This window comes from Gorilla gorilla, chromosome 8, assembly GCF_029281585.2.
Source record: "Gorilla gorilla gorilla isolate KB3781 chromosome 8, NHGRI_mGorGor1-v2.1_pri, whole genome shotgun sequence".
NCBI lineage: Eukaryota > Metazoa > Chordata > Mammalia > Primates > Hominidae > Gorilla > Gorilla gorilla.
This window is the reverse complement of record NC_073232.2, coordinates 10,040,486-10,068,355: the sequence shown is the minus strand read 5'-3', so window position 1 is coordinate 10,068,355 and position 27,870 is coordinate 10,040,486. Positions and strand designations below refer to the sequence as shown.

At 49.1% G+C, this 27,870-nt stretch overlaps 1 protein-coding gene across 10 annotated transcripts in view; it reads right to left on the bottom strand.

The window, feature by feature from the left end:
* The window catches only part of WDR37 (WD repeat domain 37), a 100,029-nt gene that overhangs the window by 28,123 nt on the left and 44,036 nt on the right, over positions 1–27,870 (bottom strand). For 3 of the 10 annotated variants that reach the window (XM_019034565.4, XM_019034564.3, XM_055353749.2), the window contains exons 10-13: positions 24,486–24,723; positions 23,055–23,196; positions 3,597–3,731; positions 2,946–3,060 (exon numbers count right to left, since the gene is read on the bottom strand). In XM_019034565.4, the coding sequence (XP_018890110.1) occupies positions 2,946–3,060; positions 3,597–3,731; positions 23,055–23,196; positions 24,486–24,723 (630 nt within the window). Of the gene's footprint in view, positions 1–2,934; positions 3,061–3,596; positions 3,732–23,054; positions 23,197–24,485; positions 24,724–27,870 lie in introns of all 10 variants that reach the window. The other 7 variants (XM_063709842.1, XM_019034566.4, XM_055353751.2 and 4 more) reach the window with 3 other exon arrangements.

The following is a 27,870-nucleotide window of genomic DNA, read 5'->3' as shown; positions in this document are numbered from 1 at the left end:
GGATTTCCACCTCTCATGCGCCCACAGCGTTGCCACCCAGGAAGCAGATGCATCCGGAAGACGCCCCATGCCGTCATGAGCCCCAGTGCACGTGATGTGCTCCAGGACGCTCAGCACGGGGCCCCATGGGCCTCCACTTCACGGGGATCCTTGAGCCCCGTGAGCCTCCACGTCACAGGGACCCTCACACTCCGTGAGCCTCAACGTCACAGAGACCCTCACACAGGGACCCTCACGCCCCGTAAGCCTCCACATCACAGAGACCCTCACGCAGGGACCCTCACGCCCAATGAGCCTGCTCTTCACAGGAACCCTGACCCCGGACCTCCTGACTCTCCACCAAGCTCGCTTTCCCAAAACTCATGCTGGGAAGTGACACCTACTCCAGCACTACAGGGAAATATTTTCAATCAGTCCCTTTCACTCCACTACTTAAAGGCTCAAATAAGTGTTTTGTTTTCTCTTGTTCAAGTCGGTCAGCTGAAGAAGTAAGGACAATATAAGTCAGTGATTTCCAGCAGGGTTCTGTGACACTGAAAACCACATTTATTTATCTGAAGAGGTGTTACAAGTTCTAAATAAAGTTAAATCACATTCATTAATCTTAAAAATAAATCTATTTCACATACCACTTTAGGAGGGAATAAACCCAGGCACAACAGAATCCTACAACATCAACAAAGTTGAATGTTCACAGATAACTGAAAATAAAACTGTCTACACAGAATTAGGGCCAAGAAGAACCATTCAGAATTCCGTTTTTCTGAGGGAAAATACTCTCAAAGTAATAAAGTCATAGTTCACAGTCATAAACAAATAGTTTTCATGAATTTGTGTTTCAAAATGCAAACTTTACATGCTGCACAGAAATTTTAAAATCCGCATGGGCACGCTGAAAAGAGAACGTTCTACTGTGTCTAAGATGCAGCTGAGAGGACACATGAGTGATACTCAGCTGTTCACAAAACATGAAAAGCTTCCCCAGGACAAGCAATTCATGCCTGTGTTAGGGGTTGTGAAGCATATTTTAGTCACTCTAATTTCATGAAATTTTTCTACTCCACTATTTTGATGTGTATCGAGGAGTAAAAACTCAATAATTAACTTCAAACAGTGCACTCTCATGCCAGGAAGGGGACTGAAGAGACACCCGGTCTCAGGGAAGCTCATTTCCAGAAAGTCTGTGCTACCTGAAGAAAAGGTGTTGCTGCGCTGAGAGAACCCCCACTTTCACACGTGCCTCCCTGACCACCCGGCCTGCCTGCAGGTTCTGAGGCTCACACCCCGTGCAGAGCAGCTGTGGCCCACGAGCCATGAGCTGGTGTCCACAGAAGGAGCCACAGAGGCACCGAGGGGGCCACCCAAGCTGCCGGCAGGCGTGTGGCCCTGTGCAGCCACAGGAGGCCTCGGGGAACAAATCCATTTACTCACACAGGTATCCAGACAGTACTCCAACAAAATCAAAAGAAGACAGGAAAGAGGGATCCTCTGTGGCGGCCTCCATTATGCACAAGGCTGGGAAGACGCTGCCTCGACCACGGGGAGTTTTTTTTTTTTTTTGAGACGGAGTCTCGCTCTGTCGCCCAGGCTGGAGTGCAGTGGTGCGATCTCGGCCCACTGCAAGCTCCGCCTCCTGGGTTCACGCCATTCTCTGGCCTCAGCCTCCCAAGTAGCTGGGACTACAGACGCCTGCCACCACGCCTGGCTGATTTTTTTGTATTTTTATTAGAGACAGGGTTTCACCGTGTTAGTCAGGATGGTCTCAATCTCCCGACCTCGTGATCTGCCCGCCTCAGCCTCCCAAAGTGCTACGATTACAGGCGTGAGCCACTGCGACCAGCCACTGACCCCGGGGAGTTTCTGTGCATCGCAGCTGACCCTGTGACCTCCCAGGGGAGAGCCAACATCAAACGCCACCCACATTACAGTGAGGCCCGGCTGCAGAGCACAGCAGAGCCGCCAGGGAATCTGAACACGGGCCCCCAGGCCCCCTGGGCCTCTGCATCTGTGCGGGTGCCATGGAGTCTCGATTCTCTTTGCGCCTTCCAGGCAACCAGGATGGGTGGGCTGAACAGCACATAGTGAGAAACTCCCTCCGCCGTCTTCTGAAGTTAGCAAAGAGCAACCCTTCACTAACAAGAAACTAACATTTAAATATATTTCTTCCTGTCGCAACAGGCTGCCATAGAAACATGTTCTTCTGGCTGGAGGTGGAAGAGGTCCCACCTTAAAGACCCCCCAGCCTACAACCAACCCAGCTTCTGCCTGGCCACAATGCCCACTCAACACTTCCAATCTGCACAGACACAACTGCAGACATCTAAGACGGCTTCCCTACAGAGCCACCACCACTAACACGTGCACCAAAGAGCTCATTCCGCGTGCCTGTGAAACAGAGGAGCTGCATGTTTTCTTTATTTGTAAACTGAAAAGCCGATCATGGTATTAAGAACACTGGGTTGGGCACGGTGGCTCACGCCTGTAATCCTAGAACTTTGGGAGGCGGAGGAGGGCAGATCACCTGAGGTCAGGAGTTCAAGACCAGCCTGACTAACTAACCAGCCTGACTAACAAAATTAGCCAGGCGTGGTGGCGCATGCCTGTAATCTCAGCTACTCGGGAGGCTGAGGCTGAGGCTGAGGCAGAAGAATTGCTTGAACCCGGGAGACAGAGGTTGCCGTGAGATCATGCCACTGCACTCCAGCCTGGGCAACAAGAGCAAAACTGTCTCAAAAAAAAAAAAAAAAACACTGAAGTAGGTGTGGAATAACTTGAGTGTACAACTCTACTTCTTCAATTTTAAATTTTATGAACTCTAAATACACCTCAAGCATTTCCAAGGAAAACTTAGCATGCAAAGACTTAGTAAGAAAATGAGAATGTAAAATATCTCTACCCGTCCTCCTCCACCGTGCCCTGCATATGTTCACCGACCGTGCTGTTACCTGTCGGCTGCTCCGGGGAAGCCGCGCCAGGCGCACTCCTGACATATCAAACAGTCTCACTTGTCGGTTGTCATGGGGGAGGGCTATGATTTTTTGGCCGACACATACATTGATCCTGCAAAGAAGAGGTAAAAGTGGGTTGTGCATGAAACAGTGACACTGTAAGTTTTTGAGTTGACAGATAATGAAGCAGGAGGTTCCATATTATTCACATTTCAAGGCCGACTACATGAACACACTGCGTGTACCACCTGCTTACGGCATTCAAAAGAGACCAAGTTACTCACACGTAGCTACAAGATCACACAGACCCCATGCACATACACACAATACACACACACACACTGCTCAATGGTAGAACCAGACCCACCCAGACACAAGACCAATCCTCGCAAGAAGTCAAGAGAAGCCCTGCATGTCTGCCACAAACGGGTCATTCTCATTCTTACAAATCTCACTGATCCAACCTGGTTTTAGGCTAAGTTAGTTTAAGTTTTCATGGAATACTGAAACTGCATTAGAGGACAAAGGAGCCTAAACCATTGTTCCCGGGGTTCTATCAATTAAACCTCCATGAATAAAACATGAAATCACAATCAATCCTTTCACATCAAACTAAGCCAACTTACTTAACCAACAGTTTGACTTTACCTGTTAATGGCAGAGTCCGTGCGAATAGTTGCAATGGGGGATCTCATATTTTTCAAGTCCCAGACTTTCACCGTGCGGTCATCGCTGCCTGAAACCACGTTGTCTCCCACGGTGAACACGGCAGAAGTCACAGTGCTATGAGCAAAGGGCACAGAGTCAGATGCAACAGCAGGTGCAGGACGCGACACCACACCCCACACACAACCTTGACCAAGTGGGTGGGAAGGAGGTCGGAGAAGTGCAAACTCACAGCTCTCTCCTCTGCAAACTGCTCCTGCCTCCGAAAGCCTCTCCACCAGTGCAAGAAAAGGACAATTGATTTCTTCCCAGTGGATCAGAAACACACAGTCCATTCTACTCTATTCCACATCTCCAGGCAACGGAATGAAGAGAGGTTACAGAAAGTAGGGTTGGACAGAACATGCCCAAATGTCTACACATCTGGGTGTATGGCAGAGAATTTAAAAAATCCATTCCAACAACAACTGTCAATCAATGTAATCATAACATATCTTGGTCTATAGCAGAGAATTTAAAAGAAATCCATTCCAACAACAACTCTCAATCAATGTAATCGTAACACAGGAGTTAAGAGAAAAACACTCTGACAACAATTCAAACACGGACAGAGGACTTGGATCAACATTTTCCCAAAGAAGATATACAAACAGCCAAGAAGCCCCACACACCAGCATTCACAGTAGCATTACTGACAACGGCCAAAGAGGTGCAAACAACCCACATGTCCATCAGCAGATGGATTTAATGTGGCGTGTACACACAATGGAATATTATTCAGTCGTAAAAAAGAAACTCTAACACATGCTATGACATGAATGAACTTTCAAGAATCCCCCTCATCTAAGATCCCTGGACTAGGCAAATTCATAGAAACAGGAAGTAGAACAGAGGTTCTCAGGGTCTGGGGGATGGGCATGAATAGTTTCACAAGTGCAGAGTTTCCATTTGAGATCATGAAAAAGCACAGGAAATAGTGCTGGTGGTTGTACAACAATGTGAATTGATTTAATGCCACTGAAATACACACATAAAAACAGTTAAAATAGTAAGTTTCATATTATGTATATTTAACCACAATCTTTATCTTAAAAAGTTTGAGGAGAAAAATTCAACATCACAACCACTCTTGGAACCTGCTTCTATAAATCCAAAATAATAATTAATAGTTTTCTTTTTAATTGAAATGTGTTGAAATATGTGGCCCTCAGGGAGAGGCTCGAGGAACCGAAGAGGCCCTGAAATGGCTAAGATGGGAGACCCACGCCCTAAAGATGAAAAGTACCATAAAAACAAGAAGAGAGGGGTAAGAAAGGTTTCATCAGTTTATGTTAAACTCTTTCATAAACTTTTCTTTTGAAATGTAAAAAAAAGTGTTTGACATGGTGCTAAGTATATTAAATACTCTTACCAGTGGTAAAATCGGATTGAACATATAAACAAAGGATGTTATCACTTGAATTGCACTGAGAATCACTGAAGAAACCCAGGCAAAATCTGCAGAGGAAACCATGTCCTCACGAGCTGAGGCTGTGCTGGCGGTGGCTGGGGTGACTACCTTAACCAGTAATCAAAGGAAAGTCTCTGGCACTTGCCAGAAGGTATTTAGAACTCAAATAATAAAATGACATTTGAGGAAGAAAATTCAATCACCTCTTTGCTCACTGGCAAAGTTCAGTAAAAAGAATGTGATAAAAACCTTACTTTCCCTGTGAGCTAAGGGCACACAATCCAGGCATGATCCACCGCTGTCTTCAGCAACGGCCAGGGGGCTGCGTGTCCTGCCTGGCTCAGGGCTGGGGTGGGTCCCCATGCTCGCCATGCAACTGGGCATGAGTGACCCACCCAGGAAGACATGGTCTGACTTCAGGGCAGAGTGGGCAGATCCTGAGACGCAGGGGCAGTGCCTTCTCAGAGAGACACAGGCTTGACCCCTACACTGTCTCCCAGGGCACAAAAACTGGGGTCACTCACTCTGTACAGGGGCTCAAAACCCGCCTCACCCCTCACTGAAGCAGCTGAGATACCTACGAGATGATAAGCGTGTGAATTTCCACCTATCCATGAAGGAAGTGTCCTCTTGTCGTCACAAATCACTAATTTAATGTGGACCAAAAGCTTGGTTTCCACATCTACCCTCATCGAGGTCGAGTCCATCAAAATTGCTTGGAACTCTGGAGTCCAGTTAAATGCCAGTTGTCCCAGACACTGAAGCTGTACTGTGACATGGGATTTCATGCTCTATGCGGCCCTGGATGAGAGAAGCACCACGCAGTCACCAAGCCCATTTATGAAAATCCTCCTCATTTAGTGGACACCAGCTGAGTTCTAATTAAGTCTAAGTTCCACTGCACTAAGACAAGGTTTTTAAAAATATAACATCAAAGTACAGCAAAACTACTGAGAATCAAGGTGCGTCAACAACACCTGGCAACACGCTCTGACACCGAGACCCCGGAACACAGTCGGGATGATGTGGCGGCAACCGTTTTCACGTCTGCCTTCTCAAAGGCCTGGTCATGGTGCCCACAGCTGCGGTGTGGATTGCTGACACTTATTCCCCCACTAGGACCTGATGTCTGGTCGGGGCCCTTCCCTGTGGTGCAGCATCCTGGCCTGTGGACGTAGCAGCCGCCCTGCCCAGGCACATTAGAAACTAGAGCAGACCCCTCCCCAGGGGTGACAACAAACACTGTCTCCTGGGGGGAAACTGCCCGACTGGAAACCACGGCATCACACGGGGCAGGACACAAGCAAACGCCCAGCCTGGGTAACGAGAGCAGCATGGGCAGAGAAGAGAGACTGCAAAATCAACCCAGTAACTCCTCCAGAGTCTTCATCTAAAAAAATAAAGAACAACATGAGGGCTTGACTATAAATCAGACGCTGCCACGCTTCAGTGAGAAGGTTACAATGAGGCTTAGAGAACTTCGGCTGCTGGGGGAGCCTGGAAGAGCAAGAGGAGAGGTGCCCCCAACTTCTCTTTGAACTGGAGTCTTCAGGAGGTTTGGCCAAGTTAAGTTTCAATGAACATTCTGCTAAATTAATAGGAAAAAAGGCTCAACAAAAGATCGCCTAACTCCATGTTAACGAAATGCTAAAAGACATTAGGTTTTTAATAAATCACAATCCTGACAAGTATTGTCGGACATCAAAAGAAAAAAGAACTGGCAAAGAGGCAGCAGTTTCCAAGGCACCCTCAGCCCACAGGTCCCACGGGGAGGCTGGCGCGCACGGCCGTGCACTGGAAATGGTTCCGACGCTGCCAAACTCCGGCAAACTCATTTATCTTGTCGTGTGGGGCAGCCGAGCGTGCTCCTCCAGCTGACAGTGCAGCACCTCCTCGCCGCACACCACTGCCTGGTCTGGAACATTCCGCTCCCTCCGCGGGTCTCCATCAGCGGAAACGCCGCGAAGCTGGCATCCTCATTAGGACAAACAGCTGTCTCCCAGTCACACAGAGACACAGAACCGCTTCTGCATAACAATCTGCCGTAATTTCACTGCTAAGGAAAAGAAGACACGATGTGGAAAACACTGGGCCACAAAGCGCTGATGGGAGTGCTTTTCCGGCACGACATCAAACACTGACGATCGTTTCCTTTCCTATTTTTAAAACGCAGCTTCCTCAAGGTAATGTGTTTACATCTGAGGAGCACGCCTGTGTGTCCACAGAGAGCAAGAGTGCGCGAGGGGGAGGCCTGTGGACGGCAGCCCCTTCCTTGGAACCCAGGCTTCTCAGTCAAGGTACCGAGAACAGATCTTTGAAAATGAACAGCTGTGAAACAGGCAGCACTGTGGCTTTATTACTTTATTACTTTGGCATGTCAACTGTTGTATTACAGCGCTGATACAAAAGTACAACACCTGTGTCGCCAACAGTCCTGACTTTAAAACAGTGCCCTGAGTAAGTAACCAAAGGACACCCCAATAAGCCAGCCAGGACCCCCGGGTGCCCCTCGGAGACGGCACTTCATAGCGCAAGGGAAGATATGGGGTAGCTGTGTTGTGTCTGGAGTCATCAGAGCCCTTCCTGCAACTTCCAAGCTATCTGCATGAAATCCAACTCCTAACACATTAAACAGGTCTCTTCACAGCCAGGCAGCCCAAATGCACACTCGGGGTCTCCGAAGCTCCATCCCGGCCTTTCTCATCACCCACACCTTTTGGAATTCAAGAACTCACACAAGCATTCATTTGACGAACTCAGAGGACTGACCAAGAAACGGAGAAGTCACATTCAAATACGACACATTTCTCAATACTCCTTGATGGCTACCTCCCAAAAAAGTGGACCCTTCAGATAAAAACCAATCAAAGCAAAAATCAAGTATGTGTCACATGGGATCCTTTTTCAGAATTTCAAATTCAACTGTTCCCTGGAGAAGTCAGTTCTCCTAATGCATAGTTCTACCTCAATAGTCTCATGGGGCCATGCTACTCTCCAAACCCCTCTCGGCAGAAATAATGAGAGATTTCCCAACTAAGCCACTGATAAGGGCTGCACTACAGAACTGTTCATGCAACAAATATTTATTAAACACTGGCTGTGTGCAGGCCCCGCTCCTCGTCAGACAGTGTGCAGAAGAGGAGGAGGTAAAATCACTCCAGTGACGCCTCCCTCCTCCCAGCGAAGGGGGCAAGTGACTGGCCACTTATAATATTATAAGGTCAGCAGTGTTAGGCGCACAACAGCACCCTAAGGCCTGGAAGTGCTGCCAACAGGCACCACAGCAAAGCTACAAGAAGCCTCCGTAACATCTGTGTTTACCACGGCCCACAGAGAAGGGCTTCTAAAGTGACTTCAGACTATGCTAAAGCCTCCCTAAGATTTGACTAACTGAATTAGTAAGAACCTTTCCACAGACTATTCAAAGAAAACATTTAGTTCAATATAACCTGACCACCTCACCTGGCCAAAAATAAGATTCTAAAGATGAGGTCCATGAGCTATGGGGGCAGAGTGAGAACACTCTTCTGCTAGCTGAAGAGCTTCACCTTGGCTATGACACAAAGAAAGAAGACCCATTACAGAAACACTGACCTGTGGTGGCTGGACTCAGTAACAGCACTCAGCTCTGAGTTCTCTTGCTCTGCTCTGTCTCATGTACTGATCTTATCATCCTAGAACGTCAAGGCTACCAAGGACAGAGACCGTTTCTTACAACCACTGCATCTGCAGGAGCCTGTACAGACGTATTTTCCAAATATATGCTCTTGACTTGTTTTGCAGCACGGCCTTCTGGTATACAGAAGAAATTCCTAACGCCCATGCACTCATGTTTTTTCTTCATAGGAATGGCCCTTAGTCTTTTATTCAGGGTTCATTTTCATTTCTACACTATTAGTTTTAGAATGTTCAGGAGCAGTAAGTAAGAGAAATCAGTGGGATTCAGTGAGAAACAGCATTAGAAACCAGAACAAAAATGGCAAAAAGCAACAGCTGACTTCCAGAGAAGCTGAAACAAAACACTCAACAGAGACAAACAGTAACGCCCAGGCTGCGGGGCCATCAGGGCAGGGAGGCAGCGTGGCCGTGCGCGCACACTCCTCAACAGAGACAAACAGTAACGCCCAGGCTGCGGGGCCGTTAGGGCAGAGAGGCAGCGTGGCAGTGCGTGCACACTCCTAAAGCACTGGTATGTCCCTCTCTTACACACACACACGAAATAGTCTTTTTTTACAAAGTGTTGGTTCTTGAGGGATCATTGGAGAAATCGCTTCTGTGGAACATCGTGCTCTCCAAAGATGGTGTTAAATGAAGTGTTTCTCTGCTCTGCTACTGAGCACCAGAAACCCTGCAGCTCAGATGCCTGCAGGGACTTCATGCAGAGCTGGCTGAGGGTGGCTGAGTGCACGCAGCTCAGATGTGTGCAGGGACTTCAACCAGAGCTGGCTGAGGGTGGCTGAGTGCACGCAGCTCAGATGTGTGCAGGGACTTCAAACAGAGCTGGCTGAGGGTGGCTGAGTGCACGCAGCTCAGATGTGTGCAGGGACTTCAAACAGAGCTGGCTGAGGGTGGCTGAGTGCACGCGGCTCAGATGTGTGCAGGGACTTCAAACAGAGCTGGCTGAGGGTGGCTGAGTGCACGCGGCTCAGATGTGTGCAGGGACTTCAAACAGAGCTGGCTGAGGGTGGCTGAGTGCACGCGGCTCAGATGTATGCAGGGACTTCAAACAGAGCTGGCTGAGGGTGGCTCAGTGCACGCGGCTCAGATGCGTGCAGGGACTTCAAACAGAGCTGGCTGAGGGTGGCTGAGTGCACGCGGCTCAGATGTGTGCAGGGACTTCAAACAGGGCTGGCTGAGGGTGGCTGAGTGCACGCGGCTCAGATGCGTGCAGGGACTTCAAACAGCTGGCTGAGGGTGGCTGAGTGCACGCGGCGCAGATGCTGATAAGAGGCTGCCAGGCGACCCTCACATGCCACCCGGGCCCTGGCTCTGCAGTGGCCATGCACACAGCATGGTCACCACCATCTTTTCCAAACGTCAGCTGACGCTTTAGGCAGCCACCCCTCCCCATGCTGCCCGCTCTGCGTATCATGCTGGTTTCTGCTGACTTGTGGACTCAGACACCCCCACCTGTCTCCGGAGTCTGTCCTGAAGTACCTCACAGTTAGGAAGTTTTGAGTATGTGTCAATAGCCTGATGGCTGTCTTACAGTCATCTCAAAGAAAAGTGACAGAATCTGACAGGCCGAAACAAAGCTGTCGAGTAGAGCGATTCAAACACAATCATTTCCTTAAGTCCTTATTTATGAGTTCCTGAGTAGCTCTTCTTAAATGAGGAACTTTAAAAGGGTAAAACAGAGATACACTAAATCTCCTCTCACTTTTAAAAACAATATTCTAACTTGGAAGCAACTTTAAAATGCATCAATAGGCAGCCAGGCTCAGTGGGTCATGCCTGTAATCCCAGCACTTTGGAGGCTGAGGCAAGAGGATCACTTGCGGCCAAGATTTCGAGAGCAGCCTAAGCAACATGGTGAGACTCCATCTCTACAAAAAATACAAACATTAGCAGGGAGTGGTGGCACAGCCCTGTAGTCCCTGCTACTCAGGAGGGTGAGGTGGGAGGATCACTTGAGCCCAGGAAGTCGAGATTGCAGTGAGCCGTGATCATGCCACTGCAGTCCAGCCTAAGCGAGAGGATGACGCCCTGTCTCAAAAAAATAAACCAATAAAAATTTAAAAACATGCATCAACAAGGGACTGGCTCAGGAAGTTACTGTTAGGTGCATATCACAGGACACTGAGAGGGGAGGATGGAACAGCAGCTCTGCAGGTGGTGGCACGGACAGCGCTGCTCTGCTGGTAAGAGACAAGGATTCTCCTTTGCACAGAAAGAACCACTGGGCCTAGGTGTGCCCAGCTGCGCACTGTATCTGCTAACGTCTCCTTGGCAGTTTCTGTGGTCACAAGACAAAACATTCACTAACTAATACACAGGAAACACCCAAGACCACCCCTGAACACGACTGCTGCAGTGAGGTTCTGTTCCCGCCAACTGCTGCCCACTACAGTTCTCTGGAATCTGCACCATACTCAGGCCAACCAGCAAAGCTCCAAAAAGCTGTCACGGGTGACAGATGGAGTCCTTAGTGACCCTAGCCTGGGTTTTATGATAACCTTGGATATCAGCCAGTTATTATTAAGAGTTGTATTTATATAAATCTATACACTTCCTAAAAATAAAATCACCTTTATTAATTTATGCAGCAACATGGATAGAACTGGGGGCCATTATCTTAAGTGAAACAATGCAAACACTGAAAGACAAAGAGCGTGTGTCCTCACTGGCAAGTGGGAGCAAAACTACGTGCACACAGGGACAGTGGAGGACTGACAGATAGGGTGGAGACCCAGGGTGAGGTGGGTGACGGGAGGACTGAGAGACAGGACAGAGACCCGGGGCGGGGTGGGTGACGGGAGGACTGACAGACAGGGTGGAGACCCAGGGTGAGGTGGGTGACGGGAGGACTGACAGACAGGGTGGAGACCCAGGGTGAGGTGGGTGACGAGAGGACTGAGAGACCAGACAGAGACCCAGGGTGGGGTGGGTGACGGGAGGACTGAGAGACATGGCAGAGACCCGGGGAGGGGTGGGTGACAGGAGGACTGAGAGACAGGGCGGAGACCCAGGGCGGGGTGGGTGACGGGAGGACTGACAGACAGGGCGGAGACCCGGGGCGGGGTGGGTGATGGACAGGGCAGAGATGACCCAGGGCAGGGGGGATGACAGGAGGACTGATGGACAGGGCAGAGACAACCCAGGGTGGGGTGGATACAGGACTGATGGACAGAGTGGAGACCTGGGGCGGGGTGGATGACGGGAGGTTGCCTGGTGCGTGCAACGAGCATCACTCCAATGAGGGGTATGCTGAAGGCCCTGGCCTCACCTGAGTGGAGTACATCAAGGTAGCAAAACTGCACTCACACCCTATGAATACATACAACATTTTGTTAAAGTACTCTAATGTAATCTAATTAAAAAGACAACCACCAAGCTTTCAGGCATATGGGTAGGGGATGTAACACTGAGAGGAGACACAGGTGTGCTTCCAAGGCCCCGCAGTCTGCAGGCCGTCCTCATCTCCATGTCACTTCCGCCCCAGAGGCCCTTCCACAGGGCCCTGCTGTCCGCAAAGTCACCACCTGGTAGACGGCTGGCTCTCCACCTTCCCCACAGACAAGGACTCAAAAGCCATCACCAAAAAGAAAGCAGATCTGAAAGTGGAAAGCAAACTGATTCAGAGACCACATGTGGCCTTTCCAACACCCACCTCCCAGGCGGCCAGCTGGCCATACAGCACCCAGAGGCCCACACCCAAGCTGACGCCTGCATGCTGACTGTGACCAAGCACAAAGTTCAGGTGCAATTAAAACTGCCCATCATCCAGTTAAAAATGTCGATTTCCAAACATCTTTTCCCTTTAAAAGCATAACGAAAACTGTTACCACCATGACACAAGCTGCAAAACTGTGTTTACCTTTCTGAGCCCACGATCTCGAACTCAAGTGTTTAGTACCAAATCTCTCTCCCAGGTGTTTGGAAATAAAAGCACACAAACATGTCATCACTTCAAAGGGATTATTATAATTTCTCAACTGATTTTTTAAAATTTTGTTTGGTTAGATGTGTGTTTTGTTTTCTTTAGAAGAAAGCACCAAAGACCACATTTTGGGAATAAAGTTAAAATCATTTGTAAAGAATTAAAAAGGAAGAAAACAAAAAACTTTGCATCCTCGAATATTGCATCCATGTTGAGATGATCTCCTATTTTTTTCAATGCTAAAGTTTATCCGCATTGCAAACACTGCCAGCCCGGCACAAGGCAGGGCCACCCGCCACCCACAGAGGAGGCTTAATGGCCAGTGACGCCTCGCCTGTCAGCTCCTTTTTATAGCAACCAAAATAACAACAACAAAAAAAACAAACAAAAAAGGGAGATGGGGAGGGGAGGAAAACTCTACGGGACTGGGGTGTGCTGAGGGGGGTCTGAGGGCTGAGGATGAGATCTAAACAGGCAAATGTCATGACAGCAAAAGCCTCTTGCAGGCACGTCTATTCACCCACAGTCTGCACAGTGAGGGCCCACGCTGGACTGGCCTGCGTGTGGGTTCAGCCCCCTGGGTGTGTGCAAGGGAATGCAGCAGCCAGGAGAGGGCCAGGCTTATGGAATTACACTGCCGGGTGAAAAACACACGAACAGAAAAGAACTTAGTTCAGGTGAAAAGCACTGACTTCCAGCTGCAGCTCCTGGTGGTTAGGACAAACACAGGCAATCTCGGAGCTTCTGCGGGTTCCGTTCATTCCAGAACACGCTGTGAGGTGAAGATCGCAGTAAGGCGGATCACAAGAGCTGTCTGGTTTTCCGGTGCATACAGAAGCCATAGCCACACCATCTTGTAGTCTGTTAAGTGAGCAACCGCATTACCTCTAAAAACACAATGTGCATTTCTTAAGTAAGATAAATTTTACCACTAAAAAACACTAACAGTCATCTGAGCCTTTGGTGAGTCATAATCTTTTTGCTGGTGGAGGGTCCTGCCTCGATGCTGATGGCTGCTGACTGATAAGGGTGGTGGCTGCTGAAGGCTGGGGCAATTTCTTAAAATAGGACAGCAATGGAGTCTGCTATAGCAATTGATTTCTCCTTTTACAAAAGATTTCTCTACCGCATGTGATGCTGTTTAAAAGCATTTTACTGGGGCCGGGCATGGTGGCTCACGCCTGTAATCCCAGCACTTTGGGAGGCCAAGGCAGGTGGATCATTTGAGGTTAGCAGTTTGAGACCAGCTTGGCCAACGTGGTGAAACTCTGTCTCTACTAAAAATGTAAAAATTAGCCAGGCATGGTGGCAGGTGCCTGTAATCCCAGCTACTCGGGAGGCTGAGGCAGAAGAATCATTTGAACCTGGGAGGCGGAGGTTGCAGTGAGCCAAGATAGCACCACTGCACTATAGCCTAGGCAACAGGGCGAGACTCCCATCTCAAAAAAAAAAAAAAAAGGCATTTTACCCACAATTGAACCTCAAAACTGGAGTCAGTCCTCTCAAACCCTACCACTGCTTTACCACTGAAGTTTATGGAATATTCAAAATCCTTTGCTGTCATTTAAACAATGTTCACAGCATCTTCACCAAGAGTACATTCCCACTCAAGAAACCACTTTCTTTGCTCATCCATAAGAAGCAGTTCCTCGTCCATTCAAGTTTATCGTGAGATTGTAGCAATTCAGTCCCATCTTCAGGATCCACTTCTAATCCTAGTTATCTTCCTGTTTCCACCACACCTGCAGTGACTTTCTCCATTGAAGCCTTGAACCCCTCAACGTCTCTCAAATTCCTGTGACATTTTGACCTTCTCCCATGAATCACAAGTGTTCTGAATGGCGACCAGAATGATAAATCCTTTCCAGAAGGTGCTGAATTGACGTTGCCAAGGTCCATCAGAGGAATCACTATCTATGGCAGCTATAGCCTTACGAAGTGTATTTTTTAAATAATAAGACTCGAAAGTCAAAATGACTCCTTGAACCATGGGCTGCAGAATGGGGGTTGTGTTACCAGGCATGAAAACACCATTCATCTCCTTGTACATCTCCATCAGAGCCCTTAGGTGCACTGTCAATAAGCAGGACAATTTTGAAAAAAAACCTTTTTCCTGAGCAGTAGCCTCAACAATAGGCTCAAAATATTCAGAAACCATGGTGTAAACAGATGTGCTCTCATCCAGCCTTTGGTGATCCATTTATAGAGCACAGGCAGAGTAGGTTTCACATAATTCTTAAGGGCCCTAGGATTTTCAGAATGGTAAATGAGCACTGGCTTCAACTATAAGTCACCAGCTGTACTAGCCCCTCACAGGAGCATCAGTCTGTCCTTCGAAGCCAGGTAGTGACTTCTCTTCTCTAGCTAGGAGAGTTCTAGATGGCATCTTCTTTAACAGAAGGCTGTTTTGTCTACACTGAAAATCTGTTATTAAACACGGTCATCTTCATCGATGATCCCAGCTGGATCTTCTGGAGAACTTGCTGCAGCTTCTCCATCAGCACTTGCTGTTTCACCTTGCACTCTCATGTTATGGAGACGGCTTCCTTCCTTAAACCTCATAAACCAACCTCTGCCAGCTTCCAGCTTTTCTTCCGCAGCTCCCTCACCTCTCTAAGCCCTCACAGAATTGAAGAGTCAGGGCCCTGCTCTGGATTAGGCTTTGGCTAAAGGGAATGTTGTGGCTGGTTTAATCAATCCAGACCACTTAAACTTCCTTCGTATCAGCATTAGGATTGTGTTCTTATCATTCCTGTGTTCACTGGAGTAGCAGTTTTACTTTCCTTCCGGAACTTTTCCTTTGCATTCAGAACCTGGCTGTCCGGTGCAGGATGCCCAGCTTTCAGCCTCTCTGCCTTCGACACATCTTCCTCACTAAGCTTCGTCATTTCCAGCTTTCAAGTGAGGGACACGCAACTCTTCATTTCAACACTGAGAGGCTGCTATAGGGATGTTAATTGGCCTAATTTCAATAGTGTTGTGTCTCACTCATGAAGTCAGAGGCATTAGGAGAAGGTGAGAGACGAAGGAACAGCCAGTTAGTGGGGCAGTCGGAACACACACGATTTATCGACTAAGTTCACTGTCTTCTATGGGCAAGCTTCCCAGGGCCTCAAAACCAATTATAACAGTTACAGCAAAAGTCACTGACCACCCTCATATAATCACAATGAAAAAGTAAGAAATACTGTGAGAATGACCAAAATGTGAGAGAGAGGCAGGAAGTGAGCATGTGCTGTTGGAAAACTGGCACCAACAGACCTGCTCAGCCAGGGCTGGGGTCCACAGACCTTCATTTGTAAAAAACATCAATCTACGGAGTGCAATCAAACAAGGTATAAGAAATAGCCACCAAGGCACATGCCTGTAGTCCCAGCTACTCGGGAGGCTGAGGCAGGGGAATCGCTTGAACCCAGGAGGTGGAGGTTGCAGTGAGCCGAGATTGCGCCACTGCACTCCAGCCTGGGCAACACAGCGAGACTCCATCTCACAAAAAAAAAAAAAAAGAGAGAGAGATAGCCACCAACAGCTGAATTCCTGTGACACACTGAAATTTTCAAATTAAGCCTTTTTATTATTTCTAAGAACAACACATACTACAACTTCACATTTCTGCTATATGAAGTATCTAAAATTGCTTTTCATATAAATCAGTACACACTGGGTCACTAAAAAACAGTCAAATAAAAACAGCCACACAGTTACGCCAACTAAGTACTATCATGGTAAAATTCCTGCTATAATACAGAGATGCCATAACACAGAGTGAAAAGAAATAAGACACATCAAAAGGAAAAGGTGACTGGTCCTTCTAAACACGTAGGATCAAAGGCTTCAGCAGCTCACAGCACGGAGCTCCATCCCCATCCAGCAAACGTAATGACCACACGTTTCAGGGGACCCATTTCGCTACACTTTTCTTTCTTACAGTGAAGCATTGGAACTCAAACTCCAGTCTTTCAAAAAGGCACAGAATGCAAGTAAAAGTATGGGGATTACAGTAAGAAAAAAAAGAAAGTGGCGAAAAATCTCTCCTGGAAACTGGATCACAAAACTGGGCCAGTTACCCTTAAGCCTTTAGAGCTACTTCTTGCCTTAAGAAAACCCAATATACAGCAATTCACCTTAACTAGACAGTTAATTATTTACATTATAAAAGACATTAGATTCCAACATACTATACTAAAGAATTTACGCTTAGTTCCTACAAGTGAAAATACGCCCTAAGATAAAACTTTGAAAAGCACATTCCACATCATGTTAATATAAATTATGTGAGAAAGGGTATTTTTAGTCACACATGTTGAAGAAATACTGCCTCTGTTTAAGGGGTATCACTAAAAACACCCTGCAAATAACTTTCCAGCCTACATCAACAAGAACAGCAAACTTCCTAAGAACACATGTCTGACTTTTGCTTTCAATGCTCAGGAAAAGAACTAGTGAAAAGAACTCAGGATCACCCTGTAAAACCGGCAGAGCTACTTCCTGGATGAGCAGGCAGTCCTGCAGGCCTCAGGCCCAGCCCTGGGCGAACATTCCCACCTATCAGGGTGCCAGGCCCTGTGGGTCTGGGCGCTAACACGCTGGACACGCATCGGAGGCTCACGGATGTCCTTGGCGATGCCGTGGCCACTGCAGAGAAACCCCTGGCGCAGAGGGTCCCTCAGAATGACATGGTGGCAGGGAAGGCAGGAGACCCAGGGTGTGCTCTTACAACTCATGTTCAGAACGTCCCAGACAAGTGATCAAACGGAACACACACACACAACCTGGCCATTCCTCTTAGGAACTAAACCCGCACTCCGGTAGTCACCCAGGTGTACTGTGGCGCGGATGCACATCTCAGGAACTAAACCCGCACTTCTGCTGTGGCGCGGAAGCACACCTCAGGACCTAAACCAGCACTGCCAGGACCTCACCCAGGTGTGCTGTGGCACGGATGCACAGCTCTACACATTTGTAAGGATCACGCACTCTGTAGGTTTTATTTGTCGTATTGGCTCGAACCTACAAAACCCATGCCGGAGACAAAGGCAAGTGTTACTAAGAAGACACCTCAGATGAAACATTTTTTTTTTTTTTTTTTTTTTTTTTGAGATGGAGTCTCACTCTGTCGCCCAGGCTGGAGTGCAGTGGCGCGATCTCGGCTCACTGCAAGCTCCGCCTCCCGGGTTCACGCCATTCTCCTGCCTCAGCCTCCCGAGTAGCTGGGACTACAGGCGCACGCCACTGCGCCCGGCTAATTTTTTGTATTTTTAGTAGAGATGGGGTTTCACCGTGGTCTCGATCTCCTGACCTCGTGATCCGCCCACCTCGGCCTCCCAAAGTGCTGGGATTACAGGCGTGAGCCACCGCGCCCGGCCCAGATGAAACATTTTTGTAAAATGACTCATTTCCCGCTTTTCTCATTATGAGGCACGTCTAAAGGTTTACAGCTGATCTGATGTCAGGAAGGGTTTGTGTTCAATAAAGGCGTCCACGGCTCCACCTGCTGACCAAGCCCTCATCCTGCATGAGCACAGCTGAGGAAGCGCCAGGCCGGTGAGGGGAAGCTGAATGTCCAACAGCCCAGCGGACTCGCCCCGACACAGCAACAAAATTAGCACCAAAGAGAGATCTTTTCAAAACGTATTTTTGGATGTACACACCAACAAGATACGCTAGTTCATGATAATTTGAGTAAGAAAAAAGAAAGCATAAACGATCTGAGTAAGCATGGCCCGGGCAGGTCTGGTCCACGTTCACCTCACCCCCATGGTTCAGGTGAATGGAAGCATAGCCTACAGCTTGGAAGACCCATGTGGGAGAAAGGGCACACGGGAATTACACACTCCACCTTACACTACCCCCACACCTGATTCCAATAGGAAGACATAAACCCTAGGAAACTGTATTCATAGGTCCACATTAGTAAGAACTTTTTCATAACAGTTACTACATTCTTCATGAGTACAGCTCTCTAAAATACAACCATTGTTTCATGTATCCACTAGCTGCAAAAATGTACCACAAATTAACCAGAATTTTTTTTTTTCTGAGACGGAGTTTGGAGTTTTGCTCATTGCCCAGGCTGGAGTGCAACGGCGTGATCTCGGCTCACCGCAACCTCCACCTCCCGGGTTCAAGCGATTCTCCTGCCTCAGCCTCCCAAGTAGCTGGGATTACAGGCGTGCACCACCACACCTGGCTAATTTTGTATTTTTAGTAAAGACAGAGTTTCTCCATGTTGGTCAAGCTGGTCTCAAACTCCCAACCTCAGGTGATCCCCAAAGTGCTGGGATTACAGGCGTGAGCCACCGCGCCCAGCCTAAGCAGATATTTTAAAGATGCCACCAGCACTGACTACACTTCACAGTCAAATGGCCAAGACCACACGGTTGCAACAGCCTTAGAAGCGAAAACATGCACTTGCAATCAACTCTGGTGACATAAATACAAAAACTTTTCTTTTTACACAAAACAAAAATAAAATCTTCCAATTAAATATGGCAACTGAACAGAGACAATACAGGACTAGAAGGGTCTTAAATAACACAAGAGGCACCTTGAAGGCACCAGGAGGGACTGCTCTGGAATGACCCCCTAGAGCCAAACCCTCAGCAAACCACCTGGCCTCCTCATGCCTCAGTTTCTCTCTCTGCACTGGGGTGATGCCAGGGGCTCCAACAGTGCCTGGCACAAACCAGCAACTCACCAAGCCCTGGCTCCACTGCGTCCTCCTCTGGATGGAATTCTTCGGCCTTTCCATCCTGCCCTCAAAGGGGACAGGCACAGCAGGGCACACTGGCCTATCCCTGCAACCCCCATATTGGAAGCACATAGGAAGCTGCCCTGCTCTCTAGACACAAAACTACCCTCTTCACCCAATTCACAAAGCTCTCACAGATTTTTGTGCTCCATACAGATGACCAGAGTCAATGCAGTGAGAGCTGCTGGGTCGTCCCAGCCTGGGGCAGGGAGCTGTGCCAGGACGGTGGCACTCAGGGCCCTGCAGGTCCCACGGTGGGGTGGGGGAGGCACTCAGGAGCCAAAATCAAAGCAATTACAGGGACCACAACCACCAACACCAACAAAGTGCAGGTGTCTATGCTCGCTATCACTCAAAAAACACAGTGCCAACTAACCAGTGTAGACAGAATTACAAAGATCCCCTTCTGCAGAACTCAGCATAACAATGAGCTGAGGCCCTGGACCGAGGAAAGGTCACTGGGGAATTAACATCCGTGGAATAGTGTCGCTTCGCTATTTGAAACAGGAGAGCACCTCTGGCAGGCAGACCTGCAGACGCCATCTTAACCGCAGGAGCGCTTCAGCACACCAATAGCACAGCAGAGGGGCACTTTAAAGGAAGTCATAAGAAAAATGCAGAATGAGGGGCGTTCTACAAAAGAGCAGGCTTGGATTCTTCACCAAAAAACTCAACATCCTAAAAAGTAACAAAACATGGGGGAAGGACCATTCTAGATTAAAAGAAGCCAAAGGACATAATATCTAAATGTGATGAGAGAATCCTGATTAAATCCTAGCTCTAATAAAAGTATCAAAGACATTTTGGGGAGAACTGAGTAAATTTAAATATGGACCAGATAAAGGATGCCATAGAATTTTTACTAATTTTCTTATTTGAACAATGGTACTGTATCAGAACATCCTTATTCTTAGAAAATGCATGCTGGAGTTTTCCTTTCAAAGGGCTCAGCCAAAGAAAATATACAAGTGTGTGTTATAGACAGAGGTGTGTACACATCTACAGAGACAGCAGTGCTGCAATACAACAGGTGAACCTAGGTGAAGGATAAGTGGGCGTGTCTGTTACAGACAGGTGTGTACACATGTGTAAAGAGAGACAGCAGTGCTGCAATACAACAACAGGCAAACCTAGGTGAAGGGGAAGTGGGCGTGTGTTTCAGAGAGAGGCGTGTACACATGTGTAAAGAGAGATAGTGCTGCAATACAACAGGCGAACCTAGGTGACAGGGTAGTGCGTGTTGTGTGTTACAGACAGCGGTGTGTACACATGTGTAAAGAGAGACAGCGGTGCTGCAATACAACAGGTGAACCTAGGTGAAGGGTTACTGGGCGTATGTTTCAGAGAGAGGTGTGTACACGTGTAAAGAGACAGCAGTACTGCAATATAACAGGCGAACCTAGGTGAAGGGTTTGTGGGTACACTGTACTACTCTGTTGGTTTTTATGTAGGCTTGAGACTTTTCTAAACAAAAAGCTTAGGAAAGCACTGCAGGCGCAGGAGTGAGACCGTCTTGCTCCTCCCGTCCTCTAGGCCTCTGACTGCCCTTCCAGTGAATTCTCATGAGGAACAGCAGGGCAGTCATGCGGCCCCTCTGCCCCGCCCTGCACAGTGTTGCCAGGTGGCAGGCCCAGGTCCAGCCAGGGCTTTGCTGTGGGGCCCCTCTGCATCTGGTGGACGTCGGGGAGCACCACATCCAAGCTAACATGCATGGGAAGCAGCGCTCCCCGAGCCGCAGCATCTTCCTCACCAATGAGCTGGCCTGCAGCGGGGTCAGGCCCATGTGGCAGAGCTCATGGGGGCCCAGCTCAGCACCTGCTGCACCCTGATGCAGCAACAACACAGTGCTGCATTCAGCCACTGACCACCGGGAGGTCTGTATTACTGTGGCTATCGCTGACGGAGCTGGCAGAATAAACGCTGACCTGATGTCAGGACGGAGCAGTTTAATGCGTGTGATGCCCCCAGAACAGACCCAGGCTGCCATAAAAATCTCTACGCATGGTCGTGACTGCTGCCTGCTCCCGTTCCAGCCTCAGAGTCAAGGAATTAGCTTTCCAATCTCAAGCTTCTTTTTAAAAACGTTGTCCTGGCCAGACGCGATGGCTCACACCTATAATCCCAGCACTTTGGTAGGCTGAGGCAGGCGGATCACCTGAGGTTAGGAGTTCAAGACCAGCCCAACCAATATGGTGAAACCCCACCTCTACTAAAAATACAAAAATTAACCAGGCGTGGTGGTGGGCGCCTGTAATCCCAGCTACTAGGGAGGCTGAGGCAGGAGAATCACTTGAGCCCGGGAGGCAGAGGCTGCAGTGAGCCGAGATCATACCACTGCACTCAGCCTGGGCGACAGAAAGAGACTCCGTCTATTAACAAACAAACAAACAAACAAAAAGTCCTATTTTTCTTTCCAACATCTTACTAACATTTTGAACATTAAATCTAAAACTTAGTAACTAACGTTAAACATATAAAACAGATTTTCATATTTGGAGTTCATTTATAAACCTTTCAATGCGCACTGCTTATCCAGACGTCGGGGTGGAGAGCAGCACTGGTGGGAGGTAGGGGGAGCATGGAGGAGCGAGGAGCGGCCGGGAAGATCCCACAGGCATGGCTGGCAGGAGACTTGCCAGTGGACCACAATGGGGCATGATGGGGGAACGGGGAACAGAGATTAAAAGAGAAGAACCAGGGAACACTCTAGGTAGACAGCCCCCGTGACTGGGCAGACGGTCTCATCATTGACTGAGCAGGGCCAGACTGGGGGAAGGAGGCGGTCACGGAAAGAACTGAAGAGTTCTGTTAAGACCTTACACGGCTGGGCACGGTGGCTCACGCCTGTAATCCCCGCACTTTGGGAGGCCGAGACAGGCGGATCACGACGTCAGGAGATCGAGACCATCCTGGCTATCACGGTGAAACCCCATCTCTACTAAAAATACAAAAAACTAGCCAGGCATGGTGGCGGGTGCCTGTAGTCCCACCTACTCGGGAGGCTGAGGCAGGAGAATGGCGTGAACCCGGGAGGCAGAGCTTGCAGTGAGCCGAGATAGCGCCACTGCACTCCAGCCTGGGCGACAGAGCGAGACTCCGTCTCAGAAAAAAAAGACCTTACACTTGAGTTGCCGGAGAGAAACCCAAGCAGAGACGGACACACTGGATTGAGGGTCTATGTCTGTGTTTGCGCGTCTATGTGTGTACCTTCTCCCAGAATATACCACGCAGACACGTGTAATAACAAAAACTAGATGGAAAAGATCCAGGAGACGCCCCGTGGGTGGCAGTAACAGCTCCCGTGGCTCCTATGGTGGCGTGGCCAGCCCCTGTGCTCAGCTACAGGCTCTGGCAGCCCTGCTCTTCTCTAACCCTCTCCACCCACTCCCCCATTCTGTCTGCATTAAACTTCTTGAGAGAACTTCGGCGGGTGCCTTCTCTTAATCTCCTACATCCTTTGAAATAGCCAAAATGGAGCTAAATGTTTAGAAAAAGAATAGCAGAATTTGAAAGGTAGTCGTTTTTTTGAAAGATAGTAGAATCGGAAATATTGAAAATTAAGGCTAGAATTAAGTTTTCATGTCAACCCACAGAACTTTTTCATGACTAAGGACAGATGTCTAAACTACCGCAACTCACTCCGTGTGTCCCTGGAAAACATTCACCGAGTGGATGGAGGGGTCCCTGAAATCCCAGAGGCGGAAAGTCGTGTCACGGGAGGAGGTCACCACGAGCCGCTGGGTGGGGTGTGTGCAGCAGTGCGTCAACTCCTGGTCGTGCCCTGTAACCAAGATGGCAAAACACAAGGTCATCACCTGAGGAGCACTCTGAGAGAGACGCTTTTCAACAGCACAAGAACCCAAGAAGCCGTCTCTCTGAGAATGTGAACCTGACCTAATGGAATCACTCAGCAGCATGTGGGTCACAGTGGGGCAGGTTTTCCCTCAGAAGCTGAAGTCCTTTCAGCCGTCCATGTCAAAGGAACAGAAAACCAAACAGGTGCATAACCCATTTTCTGACCCTAACAGTTAGAAGGTCAGGCAAATTAACAGGTTGAATGTGAGAACCACTTAAATCTTAATTCTTTGCTTAGAATACCTTCTAATGATACAACGCTATGGGTCCTCAGTCGAATACAATCTTTAACGCTCATGCAGGAAATGCACTTAGAGACAGATTCGCAGAAGCAACTGCAGCAGGCAGAATCCCAAGATGGCCCCAAGCCACCCCCACCCCGTGCATGCCTAACACCCTTCCCTTCAGTTAGGGCAGAGCCTGTAAATAGGATGAGATTATCTTTCTGGTAATTATGATACATTATAAGGCAAAAAGGATTTTGCAGATGTAATTAAGGTCCCTAAATGAGTTGACTTTGACTTCATCAAAGGGAACATTGTCCTGGGTGGTCTGGCCTAGCCCTTAAAAAGGGTCCCTGAAGTTGGAGAGTTCAGAGCAGCAGGGGAGCTCCAGCTGCAGAGGAAAGTGGCTGCTGTGTGGGAAAGGCAAGCCCTGTGCAGGGGCCCCGGGGCCAGGCACAGCCTCTGCACGCCCAGAGGAGCCCCGGCTGGCAGCCGGCAAGAAGACAGGGCCTCAAACTCCAGCTGCAAGAAGGAGCTCCTCCAATGACCAGCAGGCTTGGAAGAGGACTGCAGCCTCGGGGAGGTCCTGACCAGGCAGCACCCTCACTTAGGTCTTTGAGGGCCCAGGGAGAAGAGCAGCTACCACGGGCCCAGAATTCCTGACCTGGGAAACCATGAGGCCGTCAATTCCTGTCGTTTTAAGACACTAAGATTGTGGAAATTTGTTACAGAGCAATGGAAAACGAATACAACTACCATATGTCCAATATCTAGATACTACATGCTACAATTTAAAACCCCTGAAGACAAAATAAATTTAGCTACCAATAGTTCTATTATTAATAGAAAGAATCTCCAAAAATTACCACAGAAGAGCCAAGAACACAGAGACTCATTCTGGTCAAGAAGTAACTGGCAAGGTCAGACATAACCCATGGACATAAACTAACATGCACAGCCAGGAGGCGGCGGACTCAGAGAACCCAGGCACCTGTCAGAGAGTGAACGAGCTCGGATGTCTCCACGTCGTACAGGTTTGCCGTCCGGTCCCAGGAGGCAGTCACAGCCTGCTTCCCCCCAACCAGCCAGTCGGCGGCGATGACCACGCCCTGGTGGCTCTTGAGGGATGTCAGTGGGACGCGGATGGTGGGGCAGTCGCTGGACACATCCCCATCGAGGTCGGGCTCGTCCTTGTCAGAGCACTCTACTTCATCTTCCCCAGATATCTGCTGCCAAAGGGAAGGCCAGAAAAGAAAGACATTTCCTGGAAATCTTGAGTTTCTTCTGACATAGCTACAAAATAGATGGTTCTCATTAATCTCTTGAGGACATATCCATCATGATGATCACCACTAGGAGCCCGGTGCCGGCCACTGTGATGAGTATGTCCTCCTCTGCCCCATAACTGCTGCCCGTGAACACCCATCAACTCTACGACCATCTCGTACAGAAAAAAAAAGTGGAATCCACAACATTGTCAACTGAACTACCATTTATTTCCACGCATCAACGGAATGGCAAATAAAATGATTTTCAACATTTAAGCTTTCATCAGTTACTAGTAGAAATGCAATATAAAACTAACCAAATACAAATGAAAGTCAGTAATTTATCACATTACAAAAAGGCATTTTCATTCTCAAGAGCCTATTTAAAATATACTTAGAATTCTATTGCTATAGTCATAAGAGTCTATTTTCCTTTGTAACATCAAGCCCCCTGTCAAAGGCCAAGGCTAAAACAAACACATTACAGCCAGCTCTGTAAGAAAATCTGTATATTCATCCAACAAATATTTATCAGGGGGTGACAGAGTGCCAGTCCCCACCCCCAGCCCAGGTGCTGCTTACACAATGCAGAAGAGGACAGACAGCTTCTGACATGCACACATGCAAAACTATGCTCAATCTAGCAGGTAGGAACTCTGGAGTGAAGACCCCTGGTAAAGCCCCTGCCCTCAGAGAACTTATGTTCTAGCAAAAGAGAGAGACCACACACACAGACACACACACACACACGTTAGTATGGAGAGGTATGTCATATATACACAAGTACTAGTACTGGAACTGATAGTTTGGAAATTTGTCCCAGCCCAAATCTCATGCTGAACTGGAATCCCCTGTGTTGGAGGCGGGGCCTGGTGGGGGTGTCTGGCTCATGGGGGAGGATTCCTCATAGCCTGATGCTGACCTCACAATAGTGGGTGAGCTCTCACCAGATCTGGCTGCTTGGATGTGGGGCACCCCCCGCCCCCGCCTTACTCCTGTTTCCATCACATGACGCCTTCTCCCGCTTCGCCTTCTGCTGTGAGTGAAAGCTCCAAGCTCCCTGAAGCCTCCCCAGAAGCCAAGCAGATGCTGGTGCCACGCTTCCTGTACAGCCTGCAGAATCAGCCAATTAAACCTCTTTTCTTTATAAATTACCCGGTCTCAAGTATTTTTTATAGCAATGCAAGAATGGCCTAACACAGGCACGTCATGAGCACATACACATTACTAGGGAATGCACGTCACAGGGACGCACAGCAGCACGGGAACGCACGTCACATGAACACACAGCAGCACGGGATCGCACGTCGCAGGGACGCACAGCAGCAAAGGAACGCACAGCAGCAAAGGAACGCACGTCGCAGGGACGCACAGCAGCACGGGAACACGTCACATGGACACAGCCGCACAAGAACACGTCACAGGGACGCACAACAGCACGGGTTCCCACGTCACAGGGACGCACAGCAGCACGGGAACACACATCACAGGGACGCACAGCAGCACGGAAACATGTCACATGGACGCACAGCAGCAAGGGAACGCACGTCGCAGGTACGCACAGCAGCAAGAGAACGCACGTCGCATGGACGCACAGCAGCACGGGATCGCACGTCACAGGGACGCACAACTGCACAGGTTCCCACATCACAGGGACGCACGGCAGCACGGGAACGCACGTCACAGGGACGCATGGCAGCAAGGGAAAGCACGCCACAGGGACGCAGGGCAGCACGGGAACGCACGTCACAGGGACGCACGGCAGCACGGGAACGCACGTCGCATGGACGCACAGCAGCACGGGATCGCACGTCACAGGGACGCACAACTGCACAGGTTCCCACGTCACAGGGACGCACGGCAGCACGGGAACGCACGTCACAGGGACGCATGGCAGCAAGGGAAAGCACGCCACAGGGACGCAGCGCAGCACGGGAACGCACGTCACAGGGACGCACGGCAGCACGGGAACGCACGTCACAGGGACGCACGGCAGCACGGGAACGCACGTCACAGGGACGCACGGCAGCACGGGAACGCACGTCACACGGACGCACGGCAGCACGGGAACCCCCGTCACATGGATGCAAGGCAGTACGTAAACACGTCACAGGGACGCAGGGCAGCACGGGAACACATATCACATGGATGCAGAGCAGCATGGGAACACAAGTCAACATGGAGACACAGAGTAAGGTGGTAGTAACTTCTATGAAGTAAAATAAAACAGGACAAGGGGCAGCTGGATGGGGGCTGCTATTTCACACAGAATTACTGAGGAGGGACTCTCTGATGAGGTCGCACGTGAGTCAGATGTGAGGAAAGGAAAGGTTAAGTAAGGCTCGCCCAGGCTGAGGAACAACATTCCCGCCATGTGCGGAACAGCTACGGTAGGCAAAGTCGGGAACAGCTCCTGTAATCCCGGGAGACTGGAAAGGACACCAGGTTTTATTCCGTGATGCAAAATCACCAGACGGCTGTCGGCAGGATGTGATGCCTGGTGTGTGCTGTGTGAACAAACTGCGGAGGGAACAGTGGAAGGGGCTGCTACGGGCAGAACTGTGGACCCAAATTCCTGTGTTGAAGTCCGCACCCCAGGACCTCAGAATGGGGCTGTTTGGAGAAAGGGGCTTTAAAGAGATAATTAAGGTAAAATGAGACCGGGAGAGTGGATCCTATTCCAATAGGACTGACGCCCTTGTAAGAAGAGATGAGGACACTTACACTCCCAGAGGGATGAAGGACCCAGGAGAAGACGCCATCTATGAGCCATGGAAAGACGCCTCAGGAGGAACTAGCCCTGCTCACACCCTCATCTCGGGCTTCCAGCCTCCAGGACTGTGGGAACACGGATCTGTTGTTTAGAAGTCACCCTGCCTGTGGCACTTTGTTATGGCAGCCCCAGAAAACAACGGGGGAGACGGACAGGAGATGAGAGAAGTGCAGGTGAGAGAGGGCGGCCTGGAGCAGGGTGGGAAGAAAGAACTGAAGCGCCCTCTGCTGCAGGAGTGGCTGACAGGGTGATTTCCACAGGCAGTAAGAGAACAATACAGGCGTTCAGACAGTGGAAAGGTGTTTGGTCTAAAGCACTGGGTGACAGGGACGTTT